Raw genomic sequence first — 24,387 nt, forward strand, 5'->3', positions numbered from 1 at the left:
GGGTGAACTAGACCTTTAAGTGTTAGTCCACCCAAAAATGAGAATTCTGTCATTACTCACCCTCATGTCGTTGCACATCCGTAAGACCTTCTTTCATCTTCGGAACACAAATTAAGATATTTTTAATGAAAACCAAGAGGTATTTGTCCCTCCATAGCGATCCAACAGAACTACCACTTTCAATGTCCAGAAAGACAAGAAAAACATAATTAAAGGGATAGTTTGTAACCAGGCCGCTTTGGGCCACCATTTACTTCTAAAGTAGGAAAAAAATACTATGGAAGTCAGTGGTGGCCCAAAAAGCGGCCTGGTTACAAAATTTCTTCAAAATATCTTCCTTTGCAGTCAGCAGTACAAAGAAATGTATACAGAATTAGATTTTTGGGTGAACTATCCCTTTAATTATGTCTTTCTTGCCTTTCTGGACATTAAAAGTGGTAGTTCTGTTGGATCGCTATGGAGGGATGAATACCTCTTGGATTTCATAAAAAATATCTTTGTTTGTGTTCCGAAGATGAACTTACGGATGCGGAATGATATGAGGCTGAGTAATTAATGACAGAATTCTCATTTTTAGGTGAACTAACCCTTAAGGTGAAGTTGCACCATTTGAAATGTACATAAGCTTGCATGCATGTGTATTAATTTGAATTTGATAATGTTTATTCATCTTCACTAGATGTCCGATGATCGCAGCTCGAATCTTGACATGCCAGTGGGGATTGTAATAGTTGAAGATGAGATGACTCTTCAGCCCCGCAACTCTCTGCATTTGGTGTAGTAAAAGTGGTGATGGAAAATCTACATGACCTTCCTGGATCAATGTGCCTTCTGTTTTAACTAATGTATGCGTTACACAAATGTATGAATACCCAAAGTAGCTGAAGTAGACATTTGAATTTATTCAACACTTTGTCCTTTCCATGGGGCAGAAAGACCTTCAGCCTAAATTACAATCCTTGGCTAACCAGCTGTTTGGTTAAAATGGAGAAAACAAGATCAGCACAAAAAAACAACAACAACAACACTTATATATCATTGATACATCATTGGGGTCTAAGGGGGCCTTTCTGTTTTGTGCTTTTCCTGTCAGATAAGAAGCAAGTAAGACTTTGACCACCACATGATACCCCCACACGCCTTTTTCTTGAAGGGGGTGTAGTGTGGTCGCTTTCTATGACAGGACACTCAAATTTGTTGCATGATTCTGTAGAATGACCACAAACCTCCCTTACAAAAATCTTTTAAAAATGTAAGCTTACTGTTAAAAATGAGCTTATGATTTTGTTTGTGTCTTTTAAAATTGTGAGCTTACTGTTAAAATAGGAGCTTACTGTTTTGTTTGTCTTAAAAATGTGACTTAAAAATATGAGCTTACTGTTATGAGCAATTTTTCCATTAATTAAATGTAGTATAAACCTAATAAAGTGGTTGTTGTGAAAAACAATACTTGTTTTAATGATTTAATGATCAATTCCCCATTACACAAATTAACTGAGGGAATCACTTTCCTCAAATCATTTGAATTTAGTCTGTTTGCCTTTTTTAAGTTATCGGTACTTAAGTTAATTCAATGAAGAGACAACATTAGGTCAACTCAATTAAATTGAGTTGTCAGTTTCCCCATTACTCAAATTAATTGAGGGAATCACTTTCCTCAAATCATTTGAGTAGTCTCAACTTATTAGGGTTTACAGTGTTCCTATATTATTATGATGATTTCTAATGAGTCATTCCAGTTTGTTTCTTTCTTCCTTTTTTTTTTAAAGTTTGTATTTGAGTATTTGTATTTGAGTGGTGACTGAGGGTCTGTCCTAGGGATGTGTGATGTGTCGCTAAAAACACTTGATTTCAGTTATGTTTTTGGATTTTGGAGATATCACACACCCCTAACCTGACAGGAGTGCAGGAACAGTGTTTGCTCACTGTGGCGAGCAGCGAGGCTGAGGGACCGTGAGAACGGGACGAGGCCGCGGCCATTATGATGATGAGCGCCAGCTGCGTGTCGCATCGGCCTCGTGTCTCACGGAGGCGTGACGGGAGTATAAAGGAGGAGCGACGACAGTGAAGGACGAGAGAGGACCAGGCCTGGACTATGATTTGTATTTTGTTTACGTTTTGTTTATGTATGTGCTCGGCAGTCGTCCGTGAGGGGCTGCCGCTTTTACTTTCACTTTGTTCATTTATTTTATTAAAGTTTGTTGTTTATTGTTCGCCGGTTCCCGCATCCTTCCCGCATCTACATACCTCGTTACACTCACTTAGCCTGGCTTCCAGATGTGAAATATGGATTTGTCTTTTTTCATTTTATATGATATTTTATTCATTTTATATTTCCTTTTACTGAAACACTAAAGAATCAAAATGAAGCCTGTACTACTGTCTGTATACCTCTCACTGAGAGAAAGCACATGTTATCAGTATGTTTTGGGGAACTTTCTGGTCAGGACTGGAGCTTAATCAACTCCAACCTTGGAGATACTGTGTATCTGTGTGGGTGCACAGTATTCTGTGTTACAGATCAGTTTTGGAGGTGGACTACGGGCATACTAAGAGATGGGTAAACTTGTTGTTTTGGACTGCTCCAGACCTGGAAGGTCACTACCTGCCTAATTCCCGGGGTGAAAGCGTCAACAAGTGATCTATGGACACGTGCATCTGATTAACTGACAATGTGTGTAAATTTACCATGATTGTCCATTTTCTCTTAGCCAATCAGAATCATCCAACTTGCAGTAATGATGTGGCTAGACCTTGAAAACATAACTGTTGGGACAATTGTATGTACGATAGGCTGGAAGAGAGGGAGTGCATCCTACAAAGCCTTTGTGAGACTTGAAGCTGGCTTCTGCTGATGAAACTGCAAATTATTCTTCAGTCAATTTTTCTTTAATTAATTGCACTCCTGACTCTTAACTTGGCCTTAATTTTTCATAACTGGTCTTGGGTCCTAGACTGTTACCCCTAACACATGTGCAGTTATACTTCCTTTTTTGCTGGAACATATCCTCCTGCACACTGCGGATTTGTCAACCACTGTGAAAAAAAAAAAAAAAAAAAATGGTCACAAACTATTAGGTTGCTTTAGTAATTCAGATATATAATCTGTAAAGATAAAAGTTAATTGTATTATCAAATCATGCGAAAATACTGCCAACTTTGTGTTTTGTTATTTTGTTACTCCATCACATGGTCTTTCTTTGATATTTGCTTAGAATTCTTCGTAAATGTGAGGCACCATGCACCCCCTCCGTCATGCATGTTGCTGCACATATGGAACAAGTCAAAGTTTCCATGTGTAGGCTAAGGGTAGAGCTGACCCAGCAGCAGTTATTAAGTGGAAAACCTGAGGCAATGTTTGGAAAGAAAGTAAATGACCTCATAAATCCACAGTATGCCTGTTCATGCCTCTCACACTCATCAGACTGTACCTGGACCATCTTTATAGTGGTCGGGATATAAGCAACCTCATTTTCATTTGTTCTTATCCTCAAATTAGTCCAATTAAACTTTAAACATTTATTTTTTTCCTCATCAGTCAATAATAGGCTATAACTTGTAGCATGCTAACTTTTATTAAAGCATGTCTAGACATAAAATTGAACCACAGTTGGGTTCAGTAAACATTCACGCCATACAGATTTACATCTGTCATGTCACTTTGAGCAACATAAGTTTTACAGCAGTTAAAAATAATTTAATTGTTTTACATTGTTTTTTGACCCACTTATATGGAAACTAGTCCCTTTTAATATAAAATAACAAACATCTCTACTTCACACTAAGTTCTTTCAACTGAAGAACTTCCTAGAAAATCAGATGAAGAGACCACCACGTTTGTTTGTTTGTTTGCTACATTATAATGGAAAATGTCCTTATATAGCAACAAAAAAAGGACACCCATTCAATGTAGCCTATATATTTTTGTGTTAACCTCAAAGTATACTGTATAATAATAGATCTAAAAACACTATTTTGAAGTAAAATAAAATACTTTTTTGTTCAAATATGAAAACTAGATATTAGTGACCTGTTTTTCTCCAATCCAGCAGATGGCAGAATAACTGAGCATTCACATAGGCTACTACATGTTTCTAGTTCCGGAGTTTGCACCATCAATCATAGCAACGAAAACACGGACTTACCTTCACAATGGCAAGTACATTTTACCATTTATACTTGATAATATGTGACAATATTTGAAAACACATGTTTGATAGCTTATTATTGTCTCGGTAAAGTTTTTGTGGGCTAACATTGAATGCAGGGCGTTGTCATTTACGAGATGGCACTTAAAGTAGCAAGCTACTGCTCGAGTCAATAATAAAATAATGGCAAAATACGTTCTTTCCCTCCAGTAGACTCATTTAGGGATTTCACACTGATATTAGATGTTAAACAATCACACACAGCTGGTTTTACTGTTATTTTGACTGTTTTAATCCATGAAGCGTTTATGTTGCAGGCTGAGGTGGATGAGACGATGAAAAGGCTCCAGAATCAGAAAGGAGTTCAAGGAATCATCATTGTTAATGCAGAAGGTATCTGGAAAATAGTAAATGTTGCAGCTGGTATTACATCTTTTAGTTTGGTTGTCATGTGCTTGTGCTGCAGCATGAAACTGATAAGACAAAGAGATCTTTGTTGTTGTATCTGCAGTATTCCCTATGTGCTCTCTTTTAATAGGCATCCCCATTAAAAGCACCCTTGACAACGCAAGCACAGTTCAGTATGCTGGTAATATCCACCAGTTGCTCATGAAAGCTCGGGGAATAGTGAGGGACATCGACCCTCAGAATGATCTCACCTTTCTTAGAATTCGATCAAAGAAGAATGAGGTCATGATTGCCCCAGGTAAAGAGAAGTACACTTATGCAATGCTAGGTTTGACATTTAGTGCCGTGGTTGTCAAACAGCAGACCTCGATTTTATTTACTCAACTGGTCAAAAGTTTGGAAACGTTACTATTTTTTATGTTTTTGAATGTAGTCTCTTATGTTCATCAAGCCTGCGTTTAAAATAATGGTTTTCTATTTTAATATTCTTTAAAATATAATCTATTTCAGTGATGCAAAGCTGAATTTTCATCAGCCATTACTCTAGTCTTCAGTGTTGCATGATCCTTCAGAAATCCTTCTGAATTTTTTTGGAACCTGTGATTTCTTTTTTCTCAGTTTTCACTGATGAATAAATATTATTTATTCCAAATAAAAATATTTTCTAACAATATGAATCCTTTCTATCACTTTTTAAAATTAATTGCTGAATAAAAGTATTAATTTCTTTAAAATAAAAGGAAAAATTACTGACCCCAAACTTTTGAACAGTAGTGTATATTGTTACAAAATATTTCTATTTGAAAAAATGCTGTTGTTTTATAACTTTGTTTGTTTGTTTGTTTATTTATTTTGTATTTATTAAGCACTTTTACACAACTGGCCATTGAACAAAGTGCTGTACAATATCTAAAAACGTATAGAGACAACCACAACCATCAAAACACAAAACTAAAACCACAGTTAAAAGTGAGATAACAGTGAAATAAAAATCTTCATCAAAGAATCCTGAAAAAATAATCACAGGTTATACAAAAAATATTAAGCAGCACAACTGTTTCCAACATTGATAATAAATCAGCATATTAGAATGATTTTTGAAGTATCATGTGACACTGAAGACTAGAGTAATGATGCTGAAAATTCAGCTTTGCATCACAGAAATAAATAATATTTTAAAAATATATTAAAATAGAAAAACATTTTAAATTGTAATAATTTTTCACTATATATATATATATATATATATATATATATATATATATATATATATATATATATATATATATATATATATATATATATATATATATATATATATATATATATAATATATATTTCTGTATTTTTGATCAAATAAATGCAGGTTTGATGAGCATAAGACACTTCTTTCAAAAACATAAAAGAGTAATGTTTCTTTTTATATATCATTATTAACATATTTATTATGGTCATATTTCATATTAGGTGCCCTTAACTACTATTTACAAAAAAATAGTGTGTATAGTGTGTTAGTGTGTATAAAGTGGGACCATTATTATTATATTAAAACAATCTAACATGATTACAATTCTAAAAAAGATATTTAGACTATTGTTTATTGAAGAATTTACCTATATCAACAGTCCCAGTTCCTTTTAATAATATATTGTAATTAAAGTTACCTTAATATTACCTTAATATTATAATGTACAACTCCTGGCAAAAAAATATGATATGAGACAAAAAAAAAAAAGTTTTGTTCAAATGAAACATACCTCAAACTAATTCAACAATTACATTTAAAAAAAAATGTTTTTTATTAATTAATTTTTTTCCAAAAAAAAAGTTTTGTTCAAATGAAACATACTTCAAACTAATTCAACAATTACATTTAAAAAAAATGTTTTTTATTAATAAATTTTTTTTCTAGAGCAAGCAGAGGAAAAAAATATGGAATCACTCAATGCTGAAGGAAAAATTATGGAATCATCTTCATCATTTGCATTTCTAAAACAAATAACAGGACAAGTCTAAAAATGCAGAGTTGAAAGAATTTTGTAAATAAAACCTAAACAGACCTGGGGCCCGTTCTTCGTACGTTGCTTATTACATCTGAGATGATTTGACAGATCCCAGATCTTTTAATCGTGATAACTGATCTCAGGCTAATTTGGTTCTTCGAACGAATTTGCGGATTGGATTAAAATATCTGGATTAAATGATCTAAAATCACTGCGTGTTCTTGTGTTCCCTGAAGAGGGCAGATGCATCGATACTCGAAACCATGATCAGCAATGCAGCGATTGGCTGGCGTCAAGACAGCAACGTAATGACATCATATAATTAAAAAAGCCACCTGGCAAAAAACTTGACAAATTATACAATAAAAACCCCACGAATTTCTGGACCTTTATAAGGAAACAACTAAACAACCAAACCAACATAAAAGTTATTATAGATAAATGATAAATGTTTTTTGGTTTTTAAACATGATTCCCAATTATTTATATTCACGATTTTATACAGTATTTGTACACCCTTTAAATTTTTATTTCAATGTTGTAATTTAATTTTTAATTCAATTTGGAGCAGATTTGTAACGTGACAGTATTAAAGTTTCTTAAAGCTACACTATGTAACTTTTCCGTCCACTAGAGGTCGCCTGTTCAAAACAAAGGCATAGTTTGATGACGCCACGTTTGAGCGCAGAATCTCGGGACATGTGGTCTTCACCTCACAGCCGGTGGGAAACAGTCAGGATAGGACTCGGGCAGAAATCATGTTCATGGATGCGATTATTAACATTACTGTAGTCTGAAGCAGAGCAGGAGCGAGTGTTGTGGAGCTGAGCAAGGCCGCAGGAGCGATTGAAGAGCGGGACTGTTATTATGGCATAGTCGCTGGCGGGACTTTTATTATGACACGGTTGCCGGCGGCACTTCCTCTTCTCCAGTGCTGAGTGTGAGGTAACGCAGCTCTGTTTATCGTATTAGATATATCTGAGTGTGTTGAAAAGGAAGTTATGACGTTCGCTCGGCGGCTGCTATGACACTTGTTCACAATGCAGTGAGAGTAAAGTGTTTCACTGAATAAAACCGGAGACCGAGGGTGACGCAGATATGACGCAATCGACAGGCGACTCCCTCACACGCATAGCTCACACGTCCCGGCTCCTTGGTTAAAATAGCAATTTTCTCCCGATTTACAAATAGTTGAAAACATTTGGGATATTCTAAGTACTCAACTGAACAAAATATATAACACTGGCCTAGTGGTTTCTGGATGTTTTACTGCAAAAATCCTACATAGTTCACCTTTAAGGGTCAAGATCAAATTATCTGCATCAAGCCACTCCCATAATATCTGTGATCACTTAAATTAATGCACGGCTCAGATTAACTGTACAACATGTGTGTAAACCTCCAATAAAATTATAAAGTAATTATTCCATCACAAATAAATCACTCAATCAAGTGGCTGTGTCTATATTATTATATACAACATTATAATATTATATACATTCCCATATACATAAACAATATAATTTTTTTATATTATTATTATTTAAAATTATTATTATTGCCCCTGGTTCAGTAATAAACTCTTGTAATAAAGTAGCAATGGCTGGGACAGATTTTAAGTATCACCTCAAGATGCAATCTAATCCTGTTTACATGAAATAAACTGCTCATGAGCAGGTTTAAGCTTACGGACCTGTTACTATGACAGCAAGTCCAGGATGAGCTTCGAAGAACCAAACAACTGAGTCGCTAACTCAGTTAGCTGGATTTAAATGTTGACGATTTGGCATGATCTTGGATTGTTTGGTTCTTCGACGCTCATCCTGGACTTGCTGTCATAGCAACATGTCCGTAAGCTTAAACCTGCTCGGGAGCAGACTTATTTCATGTAAACACGATTAGATAGCATCTTTTTAAGCGGCGTTGTCACGTAACAAATCTGCTTCAAATTGAATGAAAAATTAAATGAATTGCTAATTAGAACATTGAAATAAAAATGTTACGGGTGTACAAGTACTGTAAAATCATGAATATAAATAATTGGGAATCATGTTTAACAAAAAACAATGCACATTTCATTTATCTATTATAACTTTTATGTTGTTTTGGTCGTTGGGCTGTTTCCTTATAAAGGTCCAGAAATTCGTTGTTTAAAAAAAAATAATAATAATTTGTCAGGTTTTTTGCCAGGTGGCTTTTTTAATTATATGATGTCATTACGTTGCTGTCTTGCCGCCAGCCAATCGCTGCACTGCTGATCGTGGTTTCGAGTATCGATGCATCTGCCCTCTTCAGGGAACACAAGAACGCGCAGTAATCTTAGACGACGGAATCCAGATATTTTAATCCAATCCGCAAACTCATTTGAAGAACCAAATTAGCCAGAGATCAGTTATCACGATTAGAAGATCTGGGATCTGTCAAATCTCAGATGTATTAAGCGAGGTACGAAGAACGGGACCCCAGAGCTGTGTATGTCATAATGTATTTTTGCTGCCTGTCTGCACAAAGCCAAATATGCGTCTGGTATTTATCTGATGTAGACTGATGAAAATGATAATGTTACATTAGTAATGTATTTTATTCTGTTCTCTTTACAGACAAGGACTATTTCCTGATCGTCATTCAAAATCCTACAGAGTAGTCCTGAAATCATCATAGTAGTATTGCCATAGTATTTTTTTTTCTAAATAATGGCCAAAAGTGTTTCATTTGATATGTTCCAGTAAAGTGAAGTTTATTTAGTAACACGGTTACATTAAAGGAAGATGCTTCCATCCTATTATAAATGTTAGGTTTGTATTGGTCTTGCTTAACATTCCAATAATTTGCCTTTTTTCTGTAATTTATTGTATCATATTATCTTATCTTTTGCAAGTACTCCAGCTGTTCATCATCTATTCTCATCAACATGACACTATGACATACTTGTTTGTGTATGCTAAAAAGGACAATAAAACAACAATGCATTTCCTTTTATTTGTGTCTTTTCATATGAAATGGAAAGAGTGCTCTGCAGTTTGCCATCATTTAAAACACAATATTTAGATTTGATTGTATATGAACTACTGATCTGTTAAAGTATGTATAATGTTCGAACAAACTTTAATTACATTGATTATAAGGGGTTACTAAAATACAATATAGTTATAGAATGTTCATTTACAAGATTAGGATAAGAAACATTGTAACTATATTGTTATTGCAGTCCTATACTTAAACTGGGTCCTGTCCCTTTAAATCCTATGACATCACGAACTTTAGTACATTGTCTCGAGCTGTTTTGCTTACAGTGAGTCAGGAGCTCGAAAAGAAGCGAAGTCGACCGAGAACTCAGCATATAATAGCTCCTTTTTACCACATTCAAGTCCAGTTATGCCATCTGACAGACCCTTCAAACAGAGACGGAGCTTTGGTAAGATGAGTTTTATTCGTGCTGTGTCAGCACAAGTGTGTTTGTTTATCAGGTTTGTTTTCGTACCTAGCCTGCTAGCAGCTTTGTGACACCGTGTTTACAATGTTTCTATAAGGCGTTAAATGCTTATGAAGCGGGTTTTAGAGATATTTAGATATTGATATAAGTTTAAACGACGGTTTTTAATCAAACCGACAGAGGTCAGTTGCTATCCAGTGAGATAGCCTGGCCCAAAAGGCCTCCTGTTTAAATAACAACAACAGCTTTAATCCACAGTTGATTTAGCTGTTTTATTAAAGATTATATTATATATTTACATTTCTGTGTTGTCCTTTTTCAAATTTGAACTGCCATCCAGCTGTAAGAAAGATACAACTTTAAATATAACAATATTAATAATTAATATTTTTTTATATACAGATAAGTTACTAGTATAATTGTCTGCACAGGTGATTTTAAATTAAAAAACAAGCAGTCCATTTATGAATATAATTGTGATTAATAACATTAAAGAAATGGATGAACATTACACGTGTTGGTGAAATGATGCTGTAATTTGAGCTTTTTTTCATAGTCCATACTGAGGACAGGGTGTGGGGAGGGAGGAGCATAAAACCCTTGCATAATCTTAGTAAACATAACAAACAGCATAGATCTGCTGGTTGAAACACATCTGTAAGTGTCTGGGTCAATATGTCGTGCATACGCTCTCATATTTGTCTAGCCTTTGTGATTATGTAATTGACATAAATGACCCTGGCATTAGGGATAGTTCACCCAAAAATGAAAATTATTTTATTAATTACTCACTCTAATGCTGTTCCAAACCCGTAAAACTTTTGTTCATCTTTGGAACACAAGCAAAGATCTTTTTGATGAAATCTGAGAGCTTTCTGTCCCTCCATTGAGAGCTGTGCAACTACCACTTTGACGCTTTAAAAAGTTCATAAAGAGATTGTCAAATTAATCCATATGAATTCAGCGGTTTAGTCCAAATTTTCTGAAGAGACTTGTTCACTTTATATGATGAACATATTTAATTTAGGCTTTTATTTACATATAAACATTGATCAGCGGACATAAACAGAAGCTTAACCAAGCCTCTTGAGAAAGCTCAAACGTCCTGTGTAACACGAGAATGAACCTCATTGGTTCTAGCAGAAGCTCAAACGTCCTGTGTAACACGAGAATGAACCTCATTGGTTCTTGCAGAAGCTCAAACGTCCTGTGTAACACGAGAATGAACCTCATTGGTTCTTGCAGAAGCTCAAACGTCCTGTGTCACACGAAAATGAACCTCATTGGTTCTTGCAGAAGCTCAAACGTCCTGTGTAACACGAAAATGAACCTCATTGGTTCTTGCAGAAGCTCAAACGTCCTGTGTAACACGAAAATGAACCTCATTGGTTCTTGCAGAAGCTCAAACGTCCTGCGTGACATGAGAATGAACCTCATTGGTTCTTGCGGAAGCTCAAACGTGCTGCGTAACATGAGAATGAACCTCATTGGTTCTTGCAGAAGCTCAAATGTCCTGCGTGACATGAGAATGAACCTCATTGGTTCTTGCTGAAGCTCAAACGTCCAGCGTGACACTAAAATGAACCTCATTGGTTCCTGCAGAAGCTCAAACGTCCAGCGTGACACGAAAATGAACCTCATTGGTTCTTGCAGAAGCTCAAATGTCCTGCGTGACATGAGAATGAACCTCATTGGTTCTTGCAGAAGCTCAAACGTCCAGCTTGACACGAAAATGAACCTCATTGGTTCTTGCGGAAGCTCAAACGTCCAGCGTGACACGAAAATGAACCTCATTGGTTCTTGCAGAAGCTCAAATGTCCTGCGTGACACAAAAATGAACCTCATTGGTTCTTGCAGAAGCTCAAATGTTCTGCGTGACATGAGAATGAACCTCATTGGTTCTTGCAGAAGCTCAAACGTCCAGCGTGACACGAAATTAACCTCATTGGTTCTTGCAGAAGCTCAAATGTTCTGCGTGACACGAAATGAACCTCATTGGTTCTTGCAGAAGCTCAAACATCCAGCGTGACACGAAAATGAACCTCATTGGTTCTTGCAGAAGCTCAAATGTCCAGCGTGACACGAAAATGAACCTGATTGGTTCTTGCAGAAGCTCAAATGTCCTGCGTGACACAAAAATGAACCTCATTGGTTCTTGCAGAAGCTCAAATGTTCTGCGTGACATGAGAATGAACCTCATTGGTTCTTGCAGAAGCTCAAACGTCCAGCGTGACACAAAAATGAACCTGATTGGTTCTTGCAGAAGCTCAAATGTCCTGCGTGACACAAAAATGAACCTCATTGGTTCTTGCAGAAGCTCAAACGTCCAGCGTGACACAAAATTAACCTCATTGGTTCTTGCAGAAGCTCAAATGTTCTGCGTGACACGAAATTAACCTCATTGGTTCTTGCAGAAGCTCAAACGTCCAGCGTGACACGAAAATGAACCTCATTGGTTCTTGCAGAAGCTCAAATGTCCAGCGTGACACGAAAATGAACCTGATTGGTTCTTGCAGAAGCTCAAATGTCCTGCGTGACACAAAAATGAACCTCATTGGTTCTTGCAGAAGCTCAAATGTTCTGCGTGACATGAGAATGAACCTCATTGGTTCTTGCAGAAGCTCAAACGTCCAGCGTGACACGAAATTAACCTCATTGGTTCTTGCAGAAGCTCAAATGTTCTGCGTGACACGAAATGAACCTCATTGGTTCTTGCAGAAGCTCAAACATCCAGCGTGACACGAAAATGAACCTCATTGGTTCTTGCAGAAGCTCAAATGTCCAGCGTGACACGAAAATGAACCTGATTGGTTCTTGCAGAAGCTCAAATGTCCTGCGTGACACAAAAATGAACCTCATTGGTTCTTGCAGAAGCTCAAATGTTCTGCGTGACATGAGAATGAACCTCATTGGTTCTTGCAGAAGCTCAAACGTCCAGCGTGACACAAAAATGAACCTGATTGGTTCTTGCAGAAGCTCAAACGTCCAGCGTGACACAAAATTAACCTCATTGGTTCTTGCAGAAGCTCAAATGTTCTGCGTGACACGAAATTAACCTCATTGGTTCTTGCAGAAGCTCAAACGTCCAGCGTGACACGAAAATGAACCTCATTGGTTCTTGCAGAAGCTCAAATGTCCAGCGTGACACGAAAATGAACCTGATTGGTTCTTGCAGAAGCTCAAATGTCCTGCGTGACACAAAAATGAACCTCATTGGTTCTTGCAGAAGCTCAAATGTTCTGCGTGACATGAGAATGAACCTCATTGGTTCTTGCAGAAGCTCAAACGTCCAGCGTGACACAAAAATGAACCTGATTGGTTCTTGCAGAAGCTCAAATGTCCTGCGTGACACAAAAATGAACCTCATTGGTTCTTGCAGAAGCTCAAACGTCCAGCGTGACACAAAATTAACCTCATTGGTTCTTGCAGAAGCTCAAATGTTCTGCGTGACACGAAAATGAACCTCATTGGTTCTTGCTGAAGCTCAAACGTCCAGCGTGACACGAAAATGAACCTCATTGGTTCTTGCAGAAGCTCAAATGTTCTGCGTGACACGAAATGAACCTCATTGTTTTTTTCCCAGTACCGGTATACCGCATCATTACAACACATCAGCAATAATCAATCCTTACTAGTTTCCTATGCATCTGGTATGTTTATTGCCTGTTTCTGCTAAACAGGTTTTCCTGAATGCTAATGCAGTGACTGTAGTGTTTTGAGCAATGAAGGAGGGCTATAGTCATGTCAATCGTGTGCTTTCAGTTACATAAACACATCCTAGTATTTCCTATGTATTTATGTGTTGCAATTAGACTGTATAATGTGGTTACAGACTTAATGGGCATACCAAATCTTTGTTTTATTTGTCTTGTTTTTCAGCTGATCGTTGCAAGGAAGTGCAGCAGATACGAGAGCAGCATCCCAATAAAATTCCGGTGAGAAACTCTTTCATCTTTTGGATGTGTCATAAATGACTTAGGACAGGTGAAGAAGAGCATTATTGCTTTCAAGTGTTGCATGTCAACTTGAGACTTCTTTTAATATGCCAAGATTTATTATTCTACACTAGTGGTTTTCAACTACTAAGGAGGCCTCAATATGAGATAAAGGCCCAGTTTCACAGACAGCGCTTAGATTAAGCCAGGATTAGGCCTTAGTTCAAATTAGGACATTTAAGTAGCTTTTATAAACGTGCTTTAGATGAAAACATTAATGGTGTGCATCTTCAAACAAAACAATGGCAATGAGATATTTTAAGATACGTCAGTACAAGTTGCTTTCAGTTAAACCAGCTCAAACATACATTTTGGTCAGGGACTAGCTTAAGCCTCGTCTGTGAAACCAGGGGAAAATGATTTTTAAGACAATATTATAAAATAAACTAAAATATCTCAAAATCCATATATTTCTTATTTTAATTGACCCCCTTTTGAAGAACAATGGTCCCAATGCTCTTGGGAAACATGGATATATGAGAAGGCCTAATAAAAAGAAAGAAAAAAAAGTGTGATTCCTAAAACTGTGAAAGTCATATAAATGAAAACTCCATGGGCATTTTTATAATGAGTGTATATATTTTTTTTGGTTAAGCCCAACTAAATATTTAATCAAAGAACTGGAAAAGTCACAGATATTGTTGGATTTAATATTGTTGTGAACAATTGGGGCCTTGAAGTAAAAAGTTTGAGAATCACTTTTTTTTAAAAACTATATCAATTTGTCTTGTTAATATGTTTTTCTTACAGGTGATCATTGAGAGATATAAGGGGGAAAAGCAACTTCCCGTCTTGGACAAGACCAAGTTCCTTGTCCCTGACCATGTTAACATGAGTGAGCTTGTAAAGATAATCAGGTAAACTTAATATCCAGAATCCAGAGCTTATCTGACCATGTACAAGTCACTTTGAGCTGTGAGTCCCGTGCGTTTCAGCCTCATCCGGTTTGTTTACTCGTCGGCTGGGGGTTTGACACAGGGTGGGGGAGGAGAATGCAATGGTGTGCCAATTTTTAGTATCTGCTGACCTCGTCATCCACAGGGGACTTCTGCGAACACGTTCAATCAGTTCAAACTTGAAAACTGTTTTTCAGTTATTGCACAACACCCACAGTCTTTGTAGTGTATTATTTTCCTATATCCATTGTGATGTATTATGTTTTAAAACAAGACCCTAGTGAGCTAAACTTTCCTCTAAAGCTTGCAGCTCAGTGTTGCCTTCCAGGTATTTTAACACAGGATCAGTCAGATGATCAGACTAAGAACATTTTGTTGGACCCATGCTGCCTATCATACTTCATAATCCTTGGCTACGAGTCATGACTTTTTTTATTTATAGCTCAGACTTGAAGTAATGATTGTTACAATAAGAGTTTAAAGGTGAAGTGTGGCATTTCTGCTGCATTAGCATCACGTTGTATGTGGCTACTAACAAAATTATATGAAATAAAAATGATATATAAAATTAATAATTAAATATATGATATATAAATGACGTGGCCACTAACAAAAATTATATAAATATTCCGGGTTCAAAACAAGTAAAAGTCAACATGAAAAGGAAGTTCTTTCAGAAGTTCTTTCCTTATTGTGATGTATGTCTGAGGAAACGGCTTCTCGAACAAGCAAAACAGTTTTTTTCTTAATTTTTCGCTTAATTTTTTTTTATTTGGCGCTAGCAGCCATATCACCCTGTAGCTCAAGACTGGTTTCCCTCTGAAGCTAAGCAGGGCTTAGCCTGGTTAGTACCTAGATGGGAGACCAACTGGGAAAACTAGGTTGCTGCTGGTAGAGGTGTTAGTGAGGCCAGCAGGGGGTGCTCACCCTGTGGTCTGTGTGGGTCCTAACGCCCCAGTATAGTGATGGGGACACTATACTGTAAAGGCCCGGGTATACTTCGGCCGTCCGCGTTCGTGCACCGCCCGCATGATGTAATTCTCGTCATTCGGAGGGCTTGCGGCCGGCCGCACCCTGTCCGCGTGCAGCCCAAATTTTCAGACCGCGCGGACGGCGTGCAACAGCGCATGTGCCAGCAGTACAGAAGAGTCCACTAGGTGGCAATACGCACAGTATGGAGCACAGTGTTCAGCCGTCGAAGAAGAGTGCAAAGACCGGTTTAAAAACAACACGCTTGAAAAAAAGAGAGCATTTTTGATTCTTCAGTGTTTCTTCCAAACTATGTTGCAATGGTGGATGCACTACAATTCTTCTCCGATCATGCCCAGCGAATGTCCCGTTGATGACAGGACTCAGTGCTGCCCTCCGATGTCTGGTAGAGCATAGACACTTTTTTACTGCGCATGTGTCGAACGCGATCATCCGCGCGCATCCGTTGTGTAGTATACTTTGAAAGACGCGCGGACAGGGCTGTGCGCGTGACGCGTCCGGGCGCGGTAAGTGAAGTATACCCGGGCCTTAACAAGCACCATCCTTCGGATGAGACGTTAAACCGAGGTCCTAACTCTCTGTGGTCATTAAAAAATGCCAGGATGTCCTTCGATAAAAAGTAGGGGTGTAACCCCGGCATCCTGGCCAAATTTGCCCATTGGCCTCTGTCCATCATGGCCTCCTAATCATCCCCATATACGATTGGCTTCATCACTCTGTCTCCTCTCCACCAATAAGCTGGTGTGTGGTGGGCGTTCTGGCTCAATATGGCTGCCGTCGCATCATCCAGGTGGATGCTGCACATTGGTGGTGGATGAGGTGATTCCCTCTATATGTAAAGCGCTTTGAGCGCCTAGAAAAGCGCTATATAAATGTAACAAATTATTATTATTATTATTATATTCTATTTTGGTTTTGATAGGATCGATTGCTGTGATCTCACGTGAGTGACAGGTTGTCCCGCCCTCACGCCAGTAAACACCTCATTTGTTGCAGGAGGGAGGGGAAGTTATTTTGATTGAAGATTACAAGGGCACATGAATAAAAAAATAATAATGATGTACACGGATAAATAATTTTTATAAATACCTCAATATTCCATAAAAAAGTGGCTTTAAGCTCAATGGATAGATTGTGGCATAATATTAATTACAACTTTTTTATTTTATTTGAAATTTTGGATTTAAAAACAGAAATGTCGTTTATTATTTTTGTGTATCATCTGAGATGTAAAAAAATTTAAAAAAGCGGTTTAAATTATAAGTTATACAGCTGTTATAGGGTTTTATGGTAATGAAATTGCAAAATAGGATACACAAAGTTAATTTTCCTAAGAGGCGGTGAACGGTCTTGCAAAAGCGAGAGCTTAAAAAAGCTAGCAAAAAAATACTGAAATCAGGGTATCATATAGCAAGCCGTTTTGACTTTTATTCATTCACAGGATATGAATTCTTGATATCAACTATTCAATTTAATTTCTGATATCATGAATGTGATTGTTTCTAGTAAGAAAGCTATTTTAGATATCTAAAATTATATTGATATCAACAATTGAATTATTGATATCCGAAATGCTAATTGTTGATATCAGGAATTGAATTGTTGATATCAAAAATTAGCATTTTAACTTGTGAAAATTTAATTGTTGATATCAAGAATGACTAAAAGTCACGACCGCTTGCCATAGGTATCTTGTATATTGCTTACCCCTTGTGGCTGTACTAGAGCTGCAACTAACGATTATTTTTTCTGTCGACTAATCTAACGATTATTTTTTTTGATTAGTCGACTAATCTAACGATTAGTTTCCCAGATTAATCTGATGATTCTTTTTTACTGATTATTGTATTTCAAAGAGGGTAGTGAATTTGTACATTATTTTAACATGAAATCAATGAATGATGACAATATTAATTGTATTTCAGGAAGGGTAGTGTACTTAAGCCATTTTATAATGAAATATATGGACACAAGAAGCATTTTAAACATTATGTATAATGATACTATTCATCATAAAATGAATACAGAGTAGGCCTAATTAGGAAAAGTTGTTTACTATAATAGTTGAGTATGATTTACTTATTGATTTGTGTCAATAGTAAACGAAAATGCACTTGTATTTATCTGCAAAAGGTTCACATACAGGAGCTTTCAGCATAGTTTTAATGTATAACTAGTCGTCTATTTTGAAGATATAGCCTACATGTGCATAAACTAAAGCTGCCAGAAGTTTTTTCCCAAACTTCAAAGACACATTGAAATGATTAAAACTAGAGGCATATCTTAACTCTAATGTTACTTTAATCATGTAAACTACCTATATACAGCATGTTATTATGCATATGTGTTTGGGACAGAGGGGAACCCGGTCTTATTTGCAGCAGATATATGCTGTCCATCATAAATAAAAGCACGAGACGTACTGGGGTCGGAGAAGAACAGCGGAAAATGTGACCGAATGGACAATATTCGTCTGTATTTGCAATACACACGCCACGGTTCAGCTGCGCGAGACGAACACTGGCAGTGTGAAAGCCAAACGGGCGCGCGCGGCTCCCGCTCTGCCACCACGTGCAGTGTGAAACCAGCGTTACAGAGCGAACAAAGCACAGTTTTATACGGCTTCTGTTTAAAGTACTCCCACACTTTTGAATGTCGCGGTCTTTATATGATAAATGATCATTTCCACTATGCCCGGGAGCTGAAGCCGCCATTATTCTAGATGATCTGTTCTATTCTAGAACGTAAATAACGTGACGCCGATGTGTCTACGCATTTCACACATGTCGACGTATTTTCGTTGTCGACGTCACGTTGCAGCCCTAGGTTGTACTATTGTATTTTAATGTTTACATATTAGCCCCATTCACTTCCATTGCAGTGTATGTTTTTGTTTTTAAGAAAAGGAGGGACAAGTGGAATAAGATTTTTGTGGTAATAAATAGTATGCCACAAATGCTGTGGTTTGAGCTTCACTTGTACCAAACCCAGAAAATCCCTTTAATTTGACTTGAACGTGCATGTTTTTGTCATTATAACCAGTTATCAAAACGACTCTCTTTTACAGGCGTCGACTGCAGCTCAACCCCACCCAGGCCTTTTTCCTTCTTGTCAATCAGCACAGCATGGTCAGTGTGTCCACCCCCATTTCTGAGATCTACGAACAAGAGCGAGATGAAGATGGCTTCCTCTACATGGTTTACGCCTCCCAGGAGACCTTTGGTTGCTAAGCAGGCCACTCGACCTTTAAGGGTGGGATAGCAGAGGGAGGGAGAGACGGTCAACAGGAAGCAGGCTCACCCAAATGTACCCGTTCTTTCTCTCGCCATCATCACCGCTCCTCCCTTGCTGGTATGAAACAAAATAAAAAAACCGTTGATTCTTGTCTATGTGACACTACAGTGCAAACCACAGCACTACTGTAAACACTATTCTGACCCCATTTTAAACGTAGTTGTTTTCCTTTATAAGCTCGGCATAGGTATTACACTGTTTATACTTTGTATTTTTTCCCTTGCATTTGATTACTTTTAGGCCATTATGTCAAATAATTAGTAACACATGTTGCTGTAAATAGGTGAGAGTGTGTGTCTTTTTTTCTCTTTGTTTTAGGATTAATTTGCTTTTTCTGTCTGTTTGCTTGTAGTAATTGCCTGTAGTAGTTACCAGACCTTAGTGGTGCTGGTGTAAGATTGTAAAATCTTACTTCAGAATTAAGTGCTTATTTAAACCAAGTGATTAATCAAGATGCAGCGTAATTCCCATCAAATTTCCTCTCAGACCCAAAACAAAACAGTTAGGAGACCAATGGCTCCATAGGTGTAATTAAAAAAAGTGATTGGAACTATTTCTGAAGCCTTTATGAGCCTGTGTTTATTTCTGGGCTCCTGTGTAAAAATAACTCATCATTCACTCATTGTAGAATTAAGATATCGCCTGACGGTAACGGTAGTCAAAAGCCACATTGATCTGGTACTGTACACGTGTGAGCTGGAAGAACATCTTTTGGCATACAGTATTCTGCGGTCAGCCTCACATAATCTTTAGTAGATATGAATAAAATGCTTTTTTTTGCACAATTAAAACATCTAAGAGGACAACTTATTAGAAGTTCAACAATTATAGCACATAATTATATTCTCCTTTGTACTTGTTTTTTTTCCTCCTGTCACCATACGAGCTGTATGCCTTCTGTTAAAACTCAAATGAAGGGATTGTGATGCCCTACTTTGCATGTTTCTTTTCCTCAACCTTTTTTATATTGATTTATGCTATAGATTTGTTAATTATTTCAGCTTTATTTAAAGCAAAAAAACTGACTTTTTAGATGTTTTGAAACCAAAAAAAAAACAAAAACTGAAATATGTATATGTATGTTTGAAATGTTTGAAAAACAAGTGTGTGTATAAATCATTGTACGAAATGATTATGATGTGTTATGTTTTTAATTTCTAGACATATAAGCACTGATGCTATATTGTCCAGTACCTTATGTGAAACTAGGAACAAAAAACATTGGATATTTCTTTCAGTACACATTTGACAAACCTAGTGGTAATCTTCACTGTAGCTTAACAAAAATAGCAACACATATTTATGGGAGAAAGGCACAGACTGACAATTATGACATAGAGTAAGCTATATATTTTGTTTCATGCAAATCATGGATCACCCTTAAAGAGCAACAAAACTGCTCAGAAGTGCTAAATTGTCTGTATTTTGAAACAATGGACGTATATGTACAGTCCTTAACAGCTGGGAAGTCTATTTGAGATATGAAGTACATCTATAACTGTAAAATGCACCCAGTATAGATGTTTGTTCGTTATTATGAGCTTTACATAATCTATACCTGAGTTTTTTTTAAACTAGGTGTTCCTGCGTACCACATTATACATGAAGCTGTAATGAACACCATTTTATAATGTTGCATGTTTTTTAAGATAATACTGACCAACAATATATGACATTGCGAAAGGAAAATTAGCTTTAAATGCATCAAAATGTGTCACATCATGTTTCATTATAAATGATAACGAACTAAATGTTTTACACAACTATACACAGAAATATAAACACATGAAGAACAATACATGGCTAATTTTGGTCCCATTTTCCAACATGGCCAGTTAAAAGTTCCTTTCGGAAGAGTCTGTAGCGCCCTGTGACCATGAGGTGGCAGTAATGTCTAGCAGGAGATGAGCAGAGAGTTGGTGAGAGACTGATGACTCTCTGCTCTCTGTATTGTCTCGCCATTCGAGAGGATCTCGCACGCAGCCAGTTCATGACAAAGAGCGTTGAGCACCTCCAAGATATGTGCTTTCCCTGCAAATCAGTTATAGAGACGTCATGTATATGCAGTTGCGCTGTAAATGGAATCGTTCAATAACACACACACACACACTATATATATTTATATATATGCGTGTGTAAAGAATGATCAATGTCAGAAGCTTAATTTGTGACCTACAAATAGTGTAAAATCTTACATATTTTATTCATTTTACAGAACTTTTTAGTGGTCTCAGACTTTTGTAGCACTGTATATCTAATGCTCCTGCCACATTTCCATTGCATACCAGGCCTGGTTAACAGTAAAGGTTTTATAAGAGCAAAGCAGGCAAGTTAAAAGTTATTGTGTCTCTTACCATGCTGAGGATCACTGCAGGACTCAAATGTGCTGAGTAAAATCTTTCCTAAAGATCTTCTCGAGACATTCTACAATAAAAACAAACATTTTTACATCAAAATAAATGGTAAAAATGGTAATTAATGCTGCAAAATACTGTGTGTTACTATAATAATAATATAATTTACTATTGCAAAAATATTGTGACGGAATAATTTTAATATTTATATACATATTTTGTTTGCAGTCTGTTTAAATCCCTTTGCCACACCAGCAAACACCAATAAAAAATATTTTGCAATCATAATGAATTATAATTAAATCAATAGTGTATTCAACCAGCTTGACGTCACAGAAACTGAAAATATTAATTGCACAAAATACTCATGATAATCATCTGTGTTGCTGACATCTTAAATATTATTTTAGGATCACTGCTGGATTAAAGGGGTCCTATTATTCCCTTTTACCGGAACTAATTTAGTTTTTGGGGTATACTAGAATATGCTTGATTGTTCTTTTTCACATTTCACATTGTACATTTTTCTTTTTCATATATTTTACATTATTACAGCACCTCTCTCCCCAGTCTGGCCCAAGCGGCCCAACCTCCCGCAGTTTCTCTTGAAGCCAATACGGAAGTGACTTAAACTGCCGCTAGGGTCAGGCTCCAGAAGGGAGCAGAATCTCATTGAGCCCCATGTTAAACTGCCCAACTTTACAGCAGAAAAAAAAACATGTTTACAGCCTGGTACAAATTATGGTTTTGGTCTATACGGCTAATTTTTCCCTTCATGACAACTGTGAGGGGGGTGAATTTTTTTTATAACTCATTCGTTTACATTATATAAAGCCTTAAAGTTCTGCATAATTAAGGGCGTGGCCACTTTGAGTGACAGGTGGATTGTCGTTTGTCTGCTGTCTGTTGCTGCACGTCCCGCCTCTTTGCCCATTTTCTGTTATCCGGGAGTGACACGCGATGACGTGCTGCCAAGATGGCAACGGCCAACTTCCATCCATCCATCTTCTTCCGCTTATCCGGGGCCGGGTCGCGGGGGCAGCAGTCTAAGCAGAGATGCCCAGACTTCCCTCTCCCTAGACACTTCCTCTAGCTCTTCCGGGGGGACACCGAGGCGTTCCAAGGCCAGCCGGGAGACATAGTCCCTCCAGCGTGTCCTTGGTCTTCCCCGGGGCCTCCTCCCGGTTGGACATGCCCGAAACACCTTCCCGGGAAGGCGTTCAGGAGGCATCCGGAACAGATGCCCGAGCCACCTCAGCTGTCCCCTCTCGATGTGGAGGAGCAGCGGCTCTACTCCGAGTTCCTCCCGAGTGACTGAGCTTCTCACCCTATCTCTAAGGGAGCGCCCAGCCACCCTGCGGAGAAAGCTCATTTCGGCCGCCTGTATCCGGGATCTTGTCCTTTCGGTCATGACCCAAAGCTCATGACCATAGGTGAGAGTAGGAACGTAGATTGACCGGTAAATCGAGAGCTTCGCCTTACGGCTTAGCTCTTTCTTCACCACGACAGACCGGTACATCGACCGCATTACTGCAGAAGCTGCACCGATCCGTCTGTCAATCTCCCGTTCCATCCTCCCCTCACTCGTGAACAAGACCCCTAGATACTAGATATTTTTTATTATTTTTTATTTTTTATATTTTTATTTTTATCTTATTTCCTATTTTTATCTTTTACTTGATTTATTTATAATTCTACTTATGTTAATACTTTTTATTCTAATTTTATTCTATTTCTATTTAATTTCTTGTAACTGTTATTTGCACTGTCCATGGAGCGGACCTGTTTACATTTCACTGCCAGTTGTATATTGTGTATATAACTGTGTATGTGACAAATAAAACTCTTGAATCTTGAATACTTAAACTCCTCCACTTGGGGCAGGAACTCTCCACCAACCTGGAGTGGGCAAGCCACCCTTTTCCGACTGAGGACCATGGCCTCGGATTTGGAGGTGCTGATCCCCATACCAGCCGCTTCACACTCGGCTGCAAACCGTCCCAATGCATGCTGAAGGTCCTGGTTAGAAGGGGCCAACACGACAACGTCATCCGCAAAGAGCAGAGACGAAACCGTGTGGTCCCCAAACCTGACACCCTCCGGCCCTTGGCTGCGCCTAGAAATTCTGTCCATAAAAATTATGAACAGAACCGGCGACAAAGGGCAGCCCTGCCGGAGTCCAACATGCACCGGGAACAAGTCTGACTTACTGCCGGCAATGCGGACCAAACTCCTGCTTCGGTCATACAGGGACCGGACAGCCCTCAGTAAAGGACCCCGGACCCCATATTCCCCCAGCACCCTCCACAGGACGCCGCGAGGGACACAGTCGAATGCCTTCTCCAAATCCACAAAACAAATGTGGACTGGTTGGGCAAACTCCCATGAACCCTCCAGCACCCTGTAGAGGGTATAGAGCTGGTCCAGTGTTCCGCGACCAGGACGAAAACCACACTGTTCCTCCTGAATCCGAGGTTCCACTATCGGCCGGATTCTCCTCTCCAGTACCCTGGCATAGACTTTCCCGGGGAGGCTGAGAAGTGTGATCCCCCTATAGTTGGAACACACCCTCCGGTCCCCCTTCTTAAAAAGAGGGACCACCACCCCGGTCTGCCATCCCAGAGGCACTGCCCCCGACCGCCACGCGATGCTGCAGAGGCGTGTCAGCCAAGACAGCCCCACAACATCCAGAGACTTGAGGTACTCAGGGCGGATCTCATCCACCCCCGGTGCCTTGCCACCGAGGAGTTTCTTGACTTCAGCCCGGGTGATGGACGAGTCCTCCTCTGAGCCCCCAGCCTCTGCTTCCTCAATGGAAGACGTGACGGCGGGATTGAGGAGATCCTCGAAGTATTCCTTCCACCGT

The 24,387-nt window shown here is 38.2% G+C and overlaps 3 protein-coding genes across 5 annotated transcripts in view; 2 read left to right on the forward strand and 1 right to left on the reverse strand.

The window, feature by feature from the left end:
• Positions 1–4,090: 4,090 nt before the first annotated feature.
• On the forward strand, positions 4,091–9,538 carry dynlrb1 (dynein, light chain, roadblock-type 1; the record flags this gene model as incomplete). Of its 2 annotated transcripts, XM_079844823.1 has the most annotated exons (4): positions 4,091–4,155; positions 4,466–4,541; positions 4,687–4,854; positions 9,160–9,538. In XM_079844823.1, the coding sequence occupies 4 exons, from the start codon at positions 4,153–4,155 to the stop codon at positions 9,201–9,203; spliced, it is 291 nt and encodes a 96-aa protein (XP_079700949.1). In that variant the 3' UTR covers positions 9,204–9,538. The 2 variants fall into 2 exon arrangements, with proteins under 2 accessions (XP_079700949.1, XP_079700948.1); XM_079844822.1 differs by lacking the exon at positions 4,091–4,155 and having other exon boundaries at positions 4,457–4,541.
• A 244-nt stretch (positions 9,539–9,782) lies between these two features.
• On the forward strand, positions 9,783–20,300 carry map1lc3a (microtubule-associated protein 1 light chain 3 alpha). Its single transcript, XM_079845298.1, has 4 exons — positions 9,783–9,974; positions 13,872–13,927; positions 14,738–14,844; positions 18,941–20,300. Exons 1-4 carry the CDS (start codon positions 9,935–9,937, stop codon positions 19,101–19,103), a joined length of 366 nt encoding a protein of 121 aa, XP_079701424.1. The 5' UTR covers positions 9,783–9,934; the 3' UTR covers positions 19,104–20,300.
• A 1-nt stretch (position 20,301) lies between these two features.
• efcc1 (EF-hand and coiled-coil domain containing 1) overlaps positions 20,302–24,387 on the reverse strand; it is a 28,619-nt gene continuing 24,533 nt past the window's right edge. For both annotated transcript variants that reach the window (XM_079845299.1, XM_079845300.1), the window contains exons 7-8: positions 21,522–21,591; positions 20,302–21,198 (exon numbers count right to left, since the gene is read on the reverse strand). In XM_079845299.1, the coding sequence (XP_079701425.1) occupies positions 21,062–21,198; positions 21,522–21,591 (207 nt within the window). In that variant the 3' untranslated portion in view covers positions 20,302–21,061. The remainder of the gene's footprint in view (positions 21,199–21,521; positions 21,592–24,387) is intronic.

This window comes from Gobio gobio (genome assembly GCF_949357685.1).
Source record: "Gobio gobio genome assembly, chromosome: 19".
NCBI classification, from domain to species: Eukaryota; Metazoa; Chordata; class Actinopteri; order Cypriniformes; family Gobionidae; genus Gobio; species Gobio gobio.

Bases quoted from the DNA above. Each gene is read 5' to 3' on its own strand.
- map1lc3a (XM_079845298.1), top strand. From the start codon at position 9,935: ATGCCATCTGACAGACCCTTCAAACAGAGACGGAGCTTTG. The intron at 9,975-13,871 runs GTAAGATGAGTT...CTTGTTTTTCAG, and splicing joins CAAACAGAGACGGAGCTTTG to CTGATCGTTGCAAGGAAGTG. The intron at 14,845-18,940 runs GTAAACTTAATA...TCTCTTTTACAG, and splicing joins GAGCTTGTAAAGATAATCAG to GCGTCGACTGCAGCTCAACC.